Consider the following 16,713-nt stretch of genomic DNA (forward strand, 5'->3'; position numbering starts at 1 on the left):
AAAAATATTGCTGCGCGCGTACCATACTAATGACTTAATTTACCCTAGTGTATGTGTGAAAACCAAAGTGTACTTTGAGCTTAAGGGATAGTTCACAGAAAGTTTTTGCTAACTTTGAATAGTTTTTCTATGTGAACATGCATCTTGCTGATTTTTCAGCATCTCGCACATGACAACTTGCCTTGAACTTTTAACATGAGCACTGCATTTCAAATTGAAAACATGACTCAAAACCTTGGCTGCTTTTCCATTCACCAGCGCCGCACCTCTGCATTTGGATACCATTGTGTGTATCTCGTATTTTTTAAAGCAAAAATGTGTTCTGTGTGAACTGCCCCTAAACTCTGGGCAACTCTGGCCCTCGAGGTCCACCATCCTGCAGCGTTTAACTCCAACCCTGATCGAACTCGCATGTCTGCAGCTTTGTAGTAATCCTGAAGACCTTGATTGTAGCTCGTTTAGGTCTGTTTGATTAGGTTTGAAGCAAAAATCTGCAGGATAGTGGATCTCGAGGGCCAGAGTTGTCCATCCCTGCCATAAACCTAAACCAAAACCCAAGTTATCTTATATTACTCACACATGAGAGTACTGAGTACCAAGTATACTGTAAGTGCATGTACTATAAAATAAAGTGCCACCAATATCACGGTTTCAATTAAATTGTTGCAGAATTATGAACTCAGTCATAGTATACAGAATCAGCGCTGTATTTAGCTAAATGCCTTTTTACACGGGCACAAAATGACCTTTGAAAATGGAATATAGACCAATTGTGTCCTGATCACAAGCTACCTGGCCTCACAGATTCATAACAGTCTTGGTTGTCTGTAGTGATGTATCTCTGTCTCTGGCGACTTGCTCCAGTGTCTTTTTCGAGGCTGTATAACTCATTTTTATCCAGCTTGCGTAATTCACTTGAAAATTCTATATTTTACAATACAGAGAGTTGTATTTTCTGAAATGAAACGGCTGTCTAATAAATTAATCTTAATTTTGGACCATTGTACTTAAATCATTTTATATTTTGGTGTGCATAAAATTGTTCTCATAAAAAAAGAAGAAAAGTTTAAGGCAGGATACAGGGAATTACAAACCAGACCAAATATGTGAATTCTTTTTTTTTCTTTCTTTTTTTCACAGTATTGGATATTCACTTTTAAAAGATTTGATATTACAAAAGTACTTTCAAAAACAACAAATATATATATAAAAAACATATTCAAAGACCAATTCAAATTGATTTCGGGTTTCACTATGATGTCATCCACAAAACAGCTGAAAGGCCATTTAAAGGATCAATGAATTTTTTTTTTTTATCCCAGAGAGTAGATCATCCACTTGCAGGCTTTAAGGCCCTTTGGTCCTTGTAACTTACTTGCACCTTTTGTACTCCAGTCAGACAGGGGGCGCTAGAGATGCCAAACCTTTGACTGCAATGCATAGCATGAGGGGAAGGCGATCCTGTGGGTTGCTGATTTTTGTAACAAGTGAGTCCTTCTCCTTAAGCAAGGTCACATTACAAGAAGCAAAGAGTGCTGTAATCCTCTTGAAAACCTCCTCATCGGCTAACACAGCCAGAGCAGCATCTTTCCAAGAGGACTTCTTATTTAGAGCCATATTTTGCACCTGCATGGAAATGGACAGGCAAATAAAGGAAGCTCTGTTTCTTACATGTAGTCCTACTAGCCAGAAGATAGTTGGCATGTTCAAGCCAATAATAAGGGATTAGGAATTTTCTGTGGGTTTTAACACTGACAATTCTGGATTTATGAGTAAATTAAGGCCTGTAGTTAACATAACTTGAGACTTTTACCAAATATCATGGAGTGCTTTGTGTAAAGATCAACAAAACGTACTCAGGGTCACAAATGAACCTTTCCATTAATTTTTTTTTTTTTTTTTTTTTTTTTTACCTTGGTAAGGGCCATTTTTATAATTACTTTATTAAATGTATCTCGTTAGTATTTGACAAAAGACAACAATGAAGTGAAATACTTTAATCAATCACATTACTAATAGACTGTTACCAGTAATTTAAGGACCCGCGTTTGATCAAAATAAGGCAATATCTTAAATGGTATTCGAAAAGTCTTAATTATCATTTCAAGAGGTCTTACGTTTAGGGATGGAAAACCAAGAATAGCAATGTGGCTTAATATGATGATTAACTTCAAAAGGTTGTGATTTAATGAAATGCGAACGCTTCACGTTTCAAAGTAGAAATGTGGTGCTGTTGCTCATTATACAGGCTCGCGCTTTCAGAGCAGTTCACAATCCAAATGAGCAATTGCTTTGATCTACCGTTGATGAATTATGACTGTTTACTTCAAGGTGTTTATATCATACCTGCAAACTCGTCGCCTTTCTGTTTTGGTTGCATTTTCTTTTAGTATTACCTCCTTGTAATTCCTAATAAAGTAGTGATTATAGAAGCACAGCGCTACTTTGTTTGCTGAAGTAACTGGGGAAACTGCTATATTTCTGCTGTTTCATAAGTGCCATCTATTGTCAAAATGAATTAGCAATTTTATTAAGCGTGTCTGCCGTTTTTGTTCAGACAAAATGTGAAGAGCGACACACATTTTACTCTGATTACACACAGTGTTGTAAATGTGAACCTGTGGATTGATAAGAAGCTAATGTGCATTTAAAAACTGATGAATAAGGGATCTAGAATATATATATATATATATATATATATATATATATATACATTCATTACTTATAAGCAAGTAATTTTAAATTAATAATATATAATCATTTTGACTTGTGCCTTTTTCTTTAAAATGCAAAAATCTTTATGATGTTTATAACTTGTTTGTATCAACTTGTATTACCGGTATTTGAACTGTGAAGTTGTTTAAATCGTCATTTTTACAGTCACATTATGGTTTAGGATGTTAACATAAACACTGACCTTGACCCAAAATATCAATAAAAGTCAACTTTACACTGCAAAGTTATCACAAGCTGCATCTGACATGACATTTATGTGTATTTATACAAACGTGTATTTACACGACTGCATTATGTTGCCTAATGTAAATAGCCTACAATGAACTGTAGGGTAGGGGTGGATTATTACAATGATCCTCGTCAATTATTGCTCTTGATATTTTAATTATTATTAATGTGACAATGGAATACATGAACACATTTTAATGTGTCGGGAAATGGCACGTCCTATTGTTGACAAAAGTTAAGAAGTGTATATGAAGTAGTTTATTGCTTCATTTACACATTTCACATTGATTACACAGGACATATTTGCCCCAAGCCCAAATTAATTTCTGACCCTGATGTGCTGTCATTATCACTATATTAAAATGAATACATTTTGTGCTTTCAACACACTACCATTCAAAAGTTTGTGGTCAATAAGATGTCTTTGAAACAATTCTGTTATACTCACCAAGGCTGCATTTATTTGATTACAAATACAGTAAAAACAGTAATGTCATAACATGAATAAATTACATTTTATAATATATTCAAATAGAAAAGTTTTTTAGCATCATTACTGCAGTCTTCAGTGTCACATGATCCTTCAGAAATCATTCTAAAATGCTAATTTGGTGCACATTTCTTTTCACAGTTGTGCTGTTTAATATTTTTGTGGAAACCTTTTTTCAGTATTCTTTGATAAAGTTCAAAAGAACAGCATGTATTTGAAATAGTAGACATTTGTATTACAAAACGCGTGTCACTTTTGATTTAACGTGTCCTTGTTGAATAAAAGTATTAGTTTATTTTAAAAATCATTCTGACCCCAAACGTTTGAACAGTAGTGTAAATTACTAACAAGTTGTTAGATAAGGACTACAATTGTATGACTCAAGCATGTAACCTCACATCCAAGTTCTTGTCATATATATTTATTTTTTTTGCAATTTGTTAACAACTTAGATGCTTCAAAATTCAGATCTGATGTTTTTTGACTGCAATTTGTTGCAAAACAACGCAAGTCTCTTCAAAATATGTTCACCACAAGCCTTTTCACTCATAAATCCAAACTGCCCACAGGAAATTCCAGAGGGACCCCATGGCGAATTAGCCTTGCAAGAGGCTCCATAAATGGACCGCATGACTGAATACCTCTCTTGAACATGCCCTATTTATTACATGTGGTATTAATACTTGTTTGTGATCACAATATTTCGGTAAAGATACTTACAAGATGGAGCAGAGCTTGCAGGGTTGCGTAACTGCAGCAGAATTTGAGCTCAAACAGGGCAGAGTCAGTCATCTCTATATGGGAACATGAGAACAAAGGTTAATTTGACAACAGGTTTATGACAATCATTATGGCCTTGTTGCTGACAAAAATGCATGTCAAGTAAACTTATGACCAGATAATAATCCCAGACTTCATCCAACTCACCACCTAAGGAGCTGAAGAGCAGATGTGTGGCAGTAAGAGCGCTGGGTTTTGTCTGCATTCCAGAGGATTTTGTACCAGCAGCCTTCTGTACAAGCTTCAGTGTGGCAGTGAGAGCAGGAACTTCATCTAACGCACTGAGGTCAGGCTGTGTCCCATTACACAGGTCCTCTAGCTGAGAGAAGGAGAAACAAGATCAAAGATGTCTAACATTGGGTCTTATCTATTAATACTACACATCACCATTCAAAAGATCTTTTGTTTTTTAGAAATAATTAATACTTTTATTCAGCAAGGATGTATTAAATTGGTCAAAAGTGACCGTAAAGATCTCCATCAACTTCCAGTTTTTTATTCTTGACACATCTATAAAAAATATAGGCTGCGTGACCATAAAGATCTCCATCAACTTCTAGTTTTTTTATTCTTGACACATCTATAAAAAATATAGGCTGCAATCGAAATCGCATACTTCTCTATTATATAGTAGGCGAAAACAGTGTAACAATGTGACAAAATGAGTATGTCCGAATTCATAGTACTCATAAAAGAGTAGGCAAAAAGTACCCGGATGACCTACTAGTTCCAGCAAGATTCTGAAGTGTGCATATGATGGACACTTTACTATCCCATGAGGACAAGGAACAGGATTTGTGAATGGCAGTGAAGCGACGCAACTGATGGCGGTAGGTCACATGATAACAGCATAGCAAATATAGTATGTATTCACTCACCTGCCACTTTATTAGGTACACCTTAAAAACTGCTTGTTAATGCAAATATCTAATTGGCCAATCACATGGAAACAACTCAATGCATTTAGGCATGCATTTCCTAAAAGCATTGTTAGCCAACTATGGTAACGACAGAACTTGCGACCATAGTTGGCATGGTTGTTGGTGCCAGACGAGCTGGTCTGAGTTTTTCAGGAACTAATGATCTACTGAGGTTTTCATGCACAACCATCTCTAGGGTTTACAGAGATCAGCCAAAAAAGAGAAAATATCCAGTGAGCGGCAGTTCTGTGGATGAAAATGTCTTGATGTCAGAGCAGAATGGATCGACTGGTTCGAGTTGAAAGGCAACAGGAACTTAAATAAACACTTGTTACAACAGAGGTCTGCAGAACAGTATCTCTGAACACCTTGAAGCAGATGGACAGCAGCAGAACACACAAACCGGGTCCCACTCCTGTCAGCTAAGAACAGGAAACTGAGGCTACAATTCACACAGGCTCACTAAAATTGGACTATAGATGATTGGAAAAACGTTGCCTGGTCTGATGAGTCACTGATTTCTGCTGTGACATTCAGATGGTAGGGTCAAAATTTGGTGTAAACAACATGAAAGCATCGATCCATCCTGCCTTGTATCAACGGTACGGGTTGGTGGTGTAATGGTGTGGGGAATATTTTCTTTGAGCTTGTTAGTACCAATCGAGCATTGTTTAAACACCACAGCCTACCTCAGATTTGTTGTTGACCATGTCCATCCCTTTATGACCAGTGTAACCATCTTCAGATGGCTACTTTCAGCAGTATAACAAGCCATGTTACAAAGCTCAAATCAACTCAAACTGGTTTGTTGAAGATGACAATAAGTTCACTATACTCAAATGGCCTTAACAGTCACCAGATCTCAATCCAATAGAGCACTTTTGGGATGTGCCGGAACTGGAGATTCATATCATAGATGTGCAGCTGACAAATCTGCAGTGACAGCATGATGCTATCATGTTTCGTGTCAATAAAGGCCAAAATCTCTGAGGAATGTTTCCAGCACCTTCTATCTATGCCACGAAGAATTAAGGGCCCTTTCACACCTGAAAATCCGCACCAAGGTCCGAACCAAAGTTCATGTTTTGATGCATTGTATACATTAGGTTAGTTCTGGTTTGGTTTCACATTGCAATTATGCGAGCGCACTAAATACATTTTCAAGACGTACTTGCGTCCTGTCCGTGCGTCTGACGTCAGCGTGTTGTCAATTCGGCGGCTAACTTTGACATGAATGAATGAACAGACGCATATCATTGGCACTATACTTTTATTATTATGGCATTACTCCCTGCAGCACCAACTATTCTTGAGGCTAGTTCAAATTCGCCAAATGAACGTCCTTGTTGTGCGAACATTTTATCATCGCCGGCAGGACAAATGTGTGTGTGTGTGTGTGTGTGTGTGTGTGTGTGTGTGTGTGTGTGTGTGTGTGTGTGTGTGTGTGTGTGTGTGCGCGTGTGCGCGTGAATCAGCTGGAAGAAACGCTGTGGGCAGGACTGCACATAAATATTCTTCTTCAGTTGTTTAGGCTACGCGGGAACCACCGGAACTTCCTGTAAATGGTCTGAAAGTCCGAACCATACAGAAAATGCTTTCGCACTAGAAACGAACCAAACATTTGTTCAGTTTGATCCGGACCGAGACTACCTCTTTTCGTCGGACCAAATTTCGTCTGTTTGGTCCGGACCGTGTTCGGGGGGAGGTTTCACACCTGTAATTTGGATTCGGACCAAACTGAAAAGTCAGAAAGTCCGGACCAAACAAAGTAGGTGTGAAAGGGCCCTAAGGCAGTACCGGTACTAGCAAGGTATACCTAATAAAGTAGCTGGTGAATGTACAGATCTATGGAATAACAATCTAAAGTAAGATTCCCGGCTCACTTACAGCGTCCTCCAGCAAGCTGATGGCTACACTGTTCTGCAGGAGCACAGAGATCTGCTGGAATAATGAGCAGCGTGTGTTGGATGGCAGTTTAGAGAGAACCGTAAACTGCCCTTGGAGTCCTTCAAGATCTAAAAAAAGAGAGAAAGAGGGGGCTGTATAAATTTGTAAAAAAAGCTTTTAATAAAAATTAACTCATTAAAACAGTATACTCTACAGTAGGGCTGCACGATTAATCGCAATGAGACCGCACACAATTTGGCAAAGGCTGCGATTGTTTTATGCACAGTTTGTCAGTGCAGCACGGCTGATCGGTAGTAAATGCTCCATCTGAAAGCCAGAGGGCACTCTCACGCAGACATGCCAAATATGCCCGCCTCTGAAGTATGATAACACACATCATTCCAGGAAATCCCTATCACTGTAGCTGAATATACAGAAGTTTGAAAGGCTTTGATTGATTAAACATGACTAATAAACACAACTTCCTTATTTTGTGTAAGGAGCCACATCATCTCACAGAAGGATGCTCAATTGTCGTTATGAAGTGAGTTTGGAGTAAAAGCATGTTATTAAATGTTGTCTTTTAAAAAAAAGAAAAGTAATTCGCCCAAATTTGGGATCTCTAAGACCAACTCTATAGCGCCACCATCAGTTCAAAAATTCAACATTTAAATGGTTATAACTTTTGAACCATTTTAAAATGAAAATTGAAACTTGAAAAAGAAAAATGAAACTTAGTACACCTGATTCCTCTCATCATGCGGATCACATTAAACACCTTACATCAAGGCTCCGCCCATTACAGTAGCAGCCATTTTGAAAAGTACAGTATTCCGTTTAATCGCTACTCCTTCAAAATTTGTCAAATTTGTCCAAAATCTGATCAGATAATCTTTAGACTGAGCCGCACAGAAATTGGTTTAGAGGCTGTATCTCAGCCAAACTTTGATCAATCAAAACGAAAATGGGTACACTTCATTAGAAGCATGATCTGAGGGTCCATGCCAAATTTGGGAACAGCGCCACCTACAGGTCATGAGATTTGGAAACTTTTGAACAGTTTGACAGAAAATCACAACCTTGGTGTCTATAGAGCTGGTAAGTCCCGCCCCTTCCGTAAAACCCCGCTGGACCTCTAGGTTGAAAAATCGTCAATGCAAGTGAATGGGAGAAAATAATAATTTTCTGGTCCCATTTGAATTGTGCCATGAATGTGAACATATGTTGTCTGTGAATTTTTTATATAATCTTTCACGTTACGAGTTTGACAGTATATGGTATGATTCTTCGGCTAGCAGTTGTGGAAAAGACAAAACGAGAAAGACTACATGTCGCCTATGTGACGTCACCCCATAAAGTTGACTTACCCGTGGTTTTCGCCAACCTCAACGATTTTGTCCTCTCCCTGAAAGAAGGCGGTGAAGTGCACCAAAGACACAGTCATGCTTAGCGGGATCCGTGAGCTAGTGTCCGTGTGCGAATGGTGGTGACGTTTCAAACGCGTCGAAAGCAGCGAAGAGTTGTAGTTCACAAAGTGCTCTCACACAAAGTCTAACCGTATCAAACTTCTACCCGCTAAATTGTAGCATTCTTCACACGAAAGATTATATAAAAAATTCACAGACAACATATGTTCACATTCATGGCACAATTCAAACGGGACCAGAAAATAATTATTTTCTCCCATTCACTTGCATTGACGATTTTTCAACCTAGAGGTCCAGTGGGGTTAGCGGAAGGGGCGGGACTTACCAGCTCTATAGATTCCTTGTGTCATGCCGAATCAGGGGGTATAAGGACAACCCATTGGGCCACCATTTAGAATTTTGTCATAAATTACTATATCTTTTAAACAATTTGACATAACTTCACAAAAATTGGTAGGGATGATCAACACCATGTCCTGAAGGTACCTGAGAAGTTCAAAGACAGCGCCATCTAGTGCTCCAGAGATATACGTTTTTTTTTTGTTGCAAAAATGATTATAACTTTTGAAAACTTTGTTCAAAATTCAATATCTTTATATCATGTTCCTTGGTTTATGCTGAATCCGACGATATCTCATTTGTCATTTTCCAACAATGTGACTGTCCGACATATTGAAGCAAATGAAAAACAGTTTTTTCGCTACTCCTCCTTCAAATCTTGCAAAATTTTGTCCAAAATTTGATCAGATGATCTTTGGACCGAGCCGCACAGAAATGACTGAACGGACTTTTGATATTCACTACCGTTCCCGAGATATTTGTCTCCAAAGTTGACCTTGCCTCTATTTGTAGCCTTATGTTAGTTAGCTTAGCATGCTAATTGGTTAGCATGATAACCAGATGCCTCTCTTTCTAATGTGGCTCTTCAGCTATCATAAGATACATTAGCATTAAGCTAGCTTAGCATGCTTATCTGGTTATTATGCTAAGTAATGCTTTTGTGTGTTCATTTTTACACTGAAGGCAGCTTGGTGAATCAGCGTCAACTGAGTGGCGCAACTTGCTAAGCCACAAACCCAAAACCTTTCAGGTTGTGGGTTCGAGTCTCATGTGGGGCAACTTTATAAAATTATGTCATTTAGAGCCAGCAGCTGCGGTTCTGCCTTCAAAAGCTCAAGTCTCTTGTAAAATTAAACTAACCATTGTATGAATGGCATGCTGTTTAAAGCAATAGGTATAGCTTTGAAGATCGTTTAATTAAATCCAGTGTTTAGTAAACATTAAACCATATGAATTGTGCAATGTTCAAAACATTCCTAATTAAAATAAATAAATCATATATCCAAAAAAGCCAAAAATATAAAAAAGCCATAGGGGCTTGACCATCAAGATAATCTTCACAAATTAACACAACTTTTATGAATTTTGAAGCCTAAATACAATTGCTAGAAATATAAAGCTCACTTTAGGCTATAAACGAAATACACAGCGGTCACTCAACTTCAGTAATCACCACCACTAATGTGGTCTTTCAGTCGTTATTAAAAAACAAACATTTTCTCTTTTCGGTGTGATGACATTTAATGTCTCCAATAACCTCTGTAGTCCCATTAAGCAACCGCCTTTTTCAAAAGAATCACGAGTGTGTTTTATGTCATAGAATAAAATGTGAAAATATCTTGAGTTTGTGTTCACCACAGACCTTATTTCAGGCTTTTAACCACCAGGCTTTGGTTTGGACGATGGAACAGGAAGTGCTAAAATGTTAAATCGGTTACAGGTTTGGCCTACAAAAATACATCATCCCTGCAGCACCCTGTACCTCATCAGTGTCCCTGTTCTCAAAAACAGACAGTTCCGCCCCAAGATCACACCTTTGGTTGAGCCAATGCTGCTGCGTAAGGCTAGTCATAAAAAAATGTATGTTCTGATAGTGCCACAGAGCCATAATGTTCACACTTTTCAGGGATATTAGCTTTAAAAAAAGAGGCCTTACTTATAGTAGGCTCTGAATAATTATGCTTAGATAAAAGAAGGTATTTTGTTCGTCAAAAAAAAAAAAAGACAACTCATTAAACTGTGCGGTTACCTTTCTGCAGTTTGCTGGTTGTTTTCCCTGGTGCAGCACTGACTGGGTTAGCTTTCTTCACCGTCACTAGCCCGTCAACTTCAAAACCTCCTTTTACATTTGGCAGCAGACACAGTCCTGACAAAAAGGTCAATGGTACAATCATATTACTGCTTGTTTGACACTCCAGAATTACTATTCCCATAATGTTTTGTACAATAAACAATTTTGGTACCGTTGCCACTTGACTTGTTAAAAGTAAATCTGGTTTCTCAAGCAAAAGCAGTAATTGGTACAAAACTTCCAATGAGCAACTACAAATGATACAACTCTGCTTTAGCAAAACATGCAGTGCAATCAATACCGTAGTGTCCAGTGTGAGCAACCTCTAGTTCAATCACGCTGTAAGCAATAGTGGTTTTAGGGGGGATGTTGATAGACACATTAGTGTCATACTCAACAAAAGACTTCCCTTTTTCATTGACTGACACCTGTGGAGAAACAAGAGAAAAAGACAGGACAGTCTGTATGAGGAGAGGAGACATCAGGACCGGACATGCCTACTCTGGAATGTTGTTACTTGATGATGATGATAATACACCCATGGTTATGTCAATGGAAAAGAGAGGGGTGTGTGATTTCTTTTCTTTTCTTTTTCACAAAAGAAGAAAGGCCAACCTTTATTGTCTTATTAAACCCGAACATTCCAGTGCAGGTACCACCCTCCTGAACCTCTTCAGAGACAGTGCAGGGCTGGGTGGTGAAGATTCGTTCCTTCACTACCGCCAACACCTCCCTCTGCGTGTCCCGTGTCTGCTGGATCAGAGAGTGCTGCAGGTCCAGAACTCTATAACCACAGGACAGATTTAAGTGTGACAGGTGTCTGTTTTTTTGGTCTACAATAGGGAAGCTAATGATTAATCAATGACCGATTTATTGTCGATAATAACTTAAACGATAAAACTTCGATTGAGGTCATCATTAGAGTGCGATCAATGACAAATAAGGCTTTGAATACAATGAAAACCAAAAACTTTTCTATAAGATAGTTTGAAAAGCAAAGCCAACGCATTTTGATCGCCCTCTGGTGGCTGGTTGCAGTATAGGTCATAAACCCCACTCTCTCCATGTAATCAAATGGAGCATGAGCCAAAAAAAATCCAATTGGTTTCTGTCATTTTAGGTAGTGATCACGCAGACATGTTCAAATGTACATTTTTCCAATAGGTTTTGTTTTAGATAGTTATTTGATGCTATAAAAACTATAACGTCATGATTGACATCTGTGCTTGCGATTGATTCTGCGGGATTGGGACCTTGATACCGCAGCTCCACCTCACGATCACTACTGCGCAGAACCCGGCTGCGAACGACTGTGTCTGGGATATTTTGGCTTGTTTTCCTTGTTTGGCTTTGGCTAGTGATTCCATATATTAATGCCATTTTGCACATTTTACAACTGAAAAAATGCATTCATCTATTTTTCAAAAGCTCCAACCCTGATAAAAACTCACCTGCCCGTAGCTTTCTAGTAATCCTGAAGACATTTATTAGCTTTTTCAGGTGTTTGATGAGAGTTGGCGCTAAACTCTGCAGGACAGTGGCCCTCCAGGACTGAAGATGCCCATCCCTGACCCAGGGTTAAAAGCAGGGGTTTGCATGATGATGACCCAGGGTTAGGTCAATCTAAACGTTAGTCAACTAGAAGAGGCTTAGTCGACAACAACTCCACAGGAATTGGCTAAGTTGTGCAGTCCGTGACAGACAGATTGTTAACACGGTTGTCCATGTTTCGGGCAGGAATCCAAATGTTGGTCAATCATTCACCGACCCCTAATATGGCTTATCATTTAAAACATGCAAGTAGTAGCCTAACATTGGCCACTTTACATGGCTGCTCACTCTAATGTTAACCTAGATAAATGTGCGCTATTATTTGGCGAATGTCCAAGTGTCCATGCGGAGATCAAACAGCGAAAATAACTTAAAATACTACATTTTTGGTCATACAGGTAAGAGTAATACATACTTTCTAACTACTTTCTACTTTTATTTGTGTACACTCACAACAACAAAACTCGTGCTTTTGTAAAATAAAGAAAAACAGGATGCACTTTCTGCGTCTCTATCTCTCTGCGTCAATTTCTTTAATGAAGCATGTCATAAATATGAACAGAAACACATACTCATACAAGCAGATACTTGCCTCACAGACATATTCAATGTCTATAGAAAGCTTGAAATATTGATTATCTATATCTAACAAATATTCTACGATTAATGCAGCAGACAAGGACTCAAGAAAATATTAGTTTACCAATATTCTTTTAAATGTTCAGTAAGTCTCCTCGTTGTTTTTTCAACACATTCATTATCATTACTTTGAGTGTTATGCATGCACTTGAGCGCTAATTTATATTTTAAATGCTCAATATTATGGTTTAGAATTTCTCTGTAATGTAGAACAAGTTCGCAATGTTACATTACATCTATTACACATATCATAAATCATAAATGTGTTATTAGTCGACTATTCGCTTAAATGAACGACTACTAGTCGACTCGAAAGAAATGTTAGTCGGGGGGCAGCCGAGGTTAAGCGCAGTGTGAAAAGTCCTATAACTGCCTTATGTGATATAACAAAAAAAAGAAGCAAAGCAATGTTTTTAGAGACCTACAATACAGCCTAAATCTCAGTTTGTGATCAAGAGCATACTAAACCGGGAAAGGAGACCTTCACTGAAAAATGGTTAGAAATAAAACAAGAATTTTACAACACAAACAACATGCCACCATGCACTTTAATTTCCCCTTTTTTCATGCACCAGTGCCCATAACTGTCACTATGGGTGAGATTCACTTGTAATACGCGTGTAAACCACATTCCACATCACAACACTCCCTTATCTGAGCAAGCTTGAGAAGACCGTGGCTCTAAAAAGTGGTCAGTCACTCACCTAGATTTGGAATCCTGTAAGAGCTTCTGGACATCCAGTTCCTGTTTCTTTAGGTTTCCAAACGATGACTGAAGTTTGCTGGAGCCAGACCCCCCTATATTAATGCTCCCCGGCCCAAGATCCGCTGCAGCACTTCCACTTTTGTTATCCACAACCTTGCCATTATACGACAAAAAGTCTGTTTCAACCACAACTGTGGACAAAAATAACAATGTTGAATCAGTTCTCCCACACATTTTAACCCTTTGTTAAAAACAACGTCATCAACCAACACTGGTTGTAAACATAATATTTTTTGGGAACCATTTACAGAGAACATAAAGCTGGATGTGTTCATGATAATACAGTCCCTTGAGAAAAAGAAATGCACTTAATTCTAATAAATGTGCACTTGTAGAGTACTTTCAATTTTAAAAGTATAAAAAGTGTACATGCACATTATATAATATTAATAAAATAAAAAGTTTAAGGCCAGTGTGCTTAAAGAGAGTATACTTTCATGATTGTTTCTTAACACACACTTCTAAAAGTGCATTTTGTAACAGTCAAATTAAAACTTTACTTTAAAGAACATTTTTAAATCTTTTGTCGTGCTTTGAAGAAGTAAACTTATTTTGATACGTTGACTATCATACTAAAGCACGTGTAAAGTACTTGATTATAATTTTAACTGTAGTGTAGTATTCAATAGTGTAGTATTTAAATGTACTAAATTGCAACTTATAATTTATTTATCATCTTACCATAAATCCATAGTTCAAAGAAAATAGATTTATGAAATTACATATAAAGATGTACTTAAGTGGGTCAAAAGTTTAGATAAATGCATTTAATATAAATTTAAATAACATTTTCATTTAATTGCAATTAACATGCAATTAAGTATCCAAAAACTTTACATTCATGTTTAGCCTTTCAAAAAAGTGATGGATTAATGATCCAATTCAAACTTTCATTGACCATTTCAGTAAAGAGTGACAGAAAAATTGCTCTGTACCTGGATTTATTGGATCTCCAACAAGAACATCATTTAGTTTGAAGTCTAATGTCAGGTACTTGGGCTGCTGCCAAAACCAGAAGCGATTACGCTTGATGACCAGGGCCAGAGGAACCAGACCGTCCGAGTCATTCAGACGGGACAGTGGGATCAGGGAACCTTCAGTGTCAATCTCAGAGAGCACGTTCTTAGTGGCTTTTGCAAACATCTTTAATGCTGACAGGGAGATTTTTGAGGGTCAGCTGGAAAAAGCACAAAACTGCCATAAGTGTATTTCATTTCAAAGTATTACTCCAATCAGTGTGCATTACAAATGGTTCTCTAGACATGTAGCCTACCATGACAATGCCAAGGAATTCTTTGAAGCACCTTGTAAATACAATGTAAATACCATGGCACATGATTATTTGGTACACTGTTCTTATTACACGTTACATCATGTACTTACTAGTAATCACAGTAAATTATGCATGATACAAGCAACTACCCAACCCATTACTTGTTAACACCCATACTAAAATGTCAGTATTTCATTGTTATAACAAGGACACCTTAAATAAAATGTCATCAGATAAAATAAATCATTCAGAACCGTGGTATTACAACCATATGCCATCTCTGTATCATGAACACTGGTCTAGCTTAAGTTGTAATAAATACGTAACAGGCATGTTGACTATGACACACTGTATTTACGTACTTAGCGACAACAATATTATGATGTCTAGTTCCGTAGTTACCAGCAGCAAACTCATACCTATACATAATTTAGTCTTACATTGAAACTGACACTAAAGACGGCGAAAGGTAACGTTACAATGCAGATTGTAACGTTAATCCTTTCTCTTCATAATATAGCAATTCGGACAAGAGCGCACTAAATTAATAGTAACCTATACAACTTTGCAGACAACAGAAAACTTGTAAATACTGATCCCGCGCTTACCGTCGTCTGCTCTTTTCACGTGTTTGGCTGAAGAAAAGACAAGACAGTCATTTCTTATCACAGCTGAAAAACATACAAAAGCCCGAGCCCGGCGAGTCATCAGATTTACACACGCCTACTTTTTCCTCAGCCCCGCCTACACGTATTTCATTGGCTCACTCCCAGACAAGGATGATTTCATTCGCTGCACAGTGTGTCAATCAAAGAGCGGACTTCTTATCTCTTGAGAGATGGGGTACTTGTAAACAACATGCATGTTCTAAGTTCTCCGAAGTTATCACCGAAATTCTTTGCTTAATTGAATTTGGAATTGATTTCATGTAATAAAAAAATATGTAATTAAATCTAGCATAGGCCTACTTTATCATATAGCAGGTTGTGAAAACAAGTAGCCTACCTTGTCTTTCTGGGAATTAAAAACCATTAAACGTTGAGCCGTTAACTATACATTACTGTCAGATATCTAAATATCTATTAGCCTACTATGTAAAGGAGAGGAAAGTTTTCAATATCTGGTGTGGCTCACAGTATGGGAGGGGCAGCCTGGAGGAATGAGATACTGTCAATGAGACACTGCTGGTTATATAAGGTTTAAATGAGAAGTGTTCTGTTTGAAAAACACTGGATTCAATAATAGTCCAGTCATTTTATGAAAAAAGGTAGGACAAATTGCAACAGAAGCAAACTCAACTGATTTTGTATCCTCAATATGTCCTGAGTAAGGGAAAAAAAATACCCAAATATAGCCTATTCATACGCCTATTCATTATTTTTCTAACGTGAATAGGGTAAAAATTTTAACCTTTAGATATCACCATGAAAATGACTGAGTTGATTACTTACATCAAGACAAACAAAAATTTATTACAAGTTTTTTTAAATTGTTTGTTAACATGGGCAAACGGTGCATAATCTAATTACGTATGTGCTAATTTGCATAAATACCACTACAGATCTAAACACTGGGTATAGCCAGGTGAAAAGGTCTTGTTGAATCTTGTTAACAGTAAAATACTTAATGTTGAGGTCTGAATGGAACCCATTTAGGCTATCCATGAGCATTAATACATAGAGGCAGGTAGAAGTACTTTAAACCAGCCTTCATTCATTATTATTGCAGAGATTATTTCACCAATAATAGTCATACTTACCACAGCTCAACACACATCCAGATGTTCCCAATAAATTGCAGTAGATCACATCACCAGGTATGTTTTATTAATGTAGGTTGAATAAACCATGTAGGAGAAACTAAAGGAAATCTTTCTTACCTGAGT

The 16,713-nt window shown here is 37.6% G+C and overlaps 1 protein-coding gene across 1 annotated transcript; it reads right to left on the reverse strand.

The window, feature by feature from the left end:
• Positions 1-1,111: 1,111 nt before the first annotated feature.
• On the reverse strand, positions 1,112-15,553 carry gsdmeb (gasdermin Eb). The gene is made up of 10 exons (XM_084385369.1): positions 15,437-15,553; positions 14,491-14,732; positions 13,494-13,686; positions 11,215-11,383; positions 10,901-11,027; positions 10,558-10,674; positions 7,042-7,169; positions 4,382-4,553; positions 4,175-4,248; positions 1,112-1,626 (listed from the first exon to the last, which is right to left on the reverse strand). Exons 2-10 carry the CDS (start codon positions 14,696-14,698, stop codon positions 1,396-1,398), a joined length of 1,419 nt encoding a protein of 472 aa, XP_084241495.1. The 5' UTR covers positions 14,699-14,732; positions 15,437-15,553; the 3' UTR covers positions 1,112-1,395.
• Positions 15,554-16,713: the final 1,160 nt, after the last annotated feature.

The sequence above is a fragment of the Rutilus rutilus genome (genome assembly GCF_951802725.1).
Source record: "Rutilus rutilus genome assembly, chromosome: 17".
Classification (NCBI taxonomy): domain Eukaryota; kingdom Metazoa; phylum Chordata; class Actinopteri; order Cypriniformes; family Leuciscidae; genus Rutilus; species Rutilus rutilus.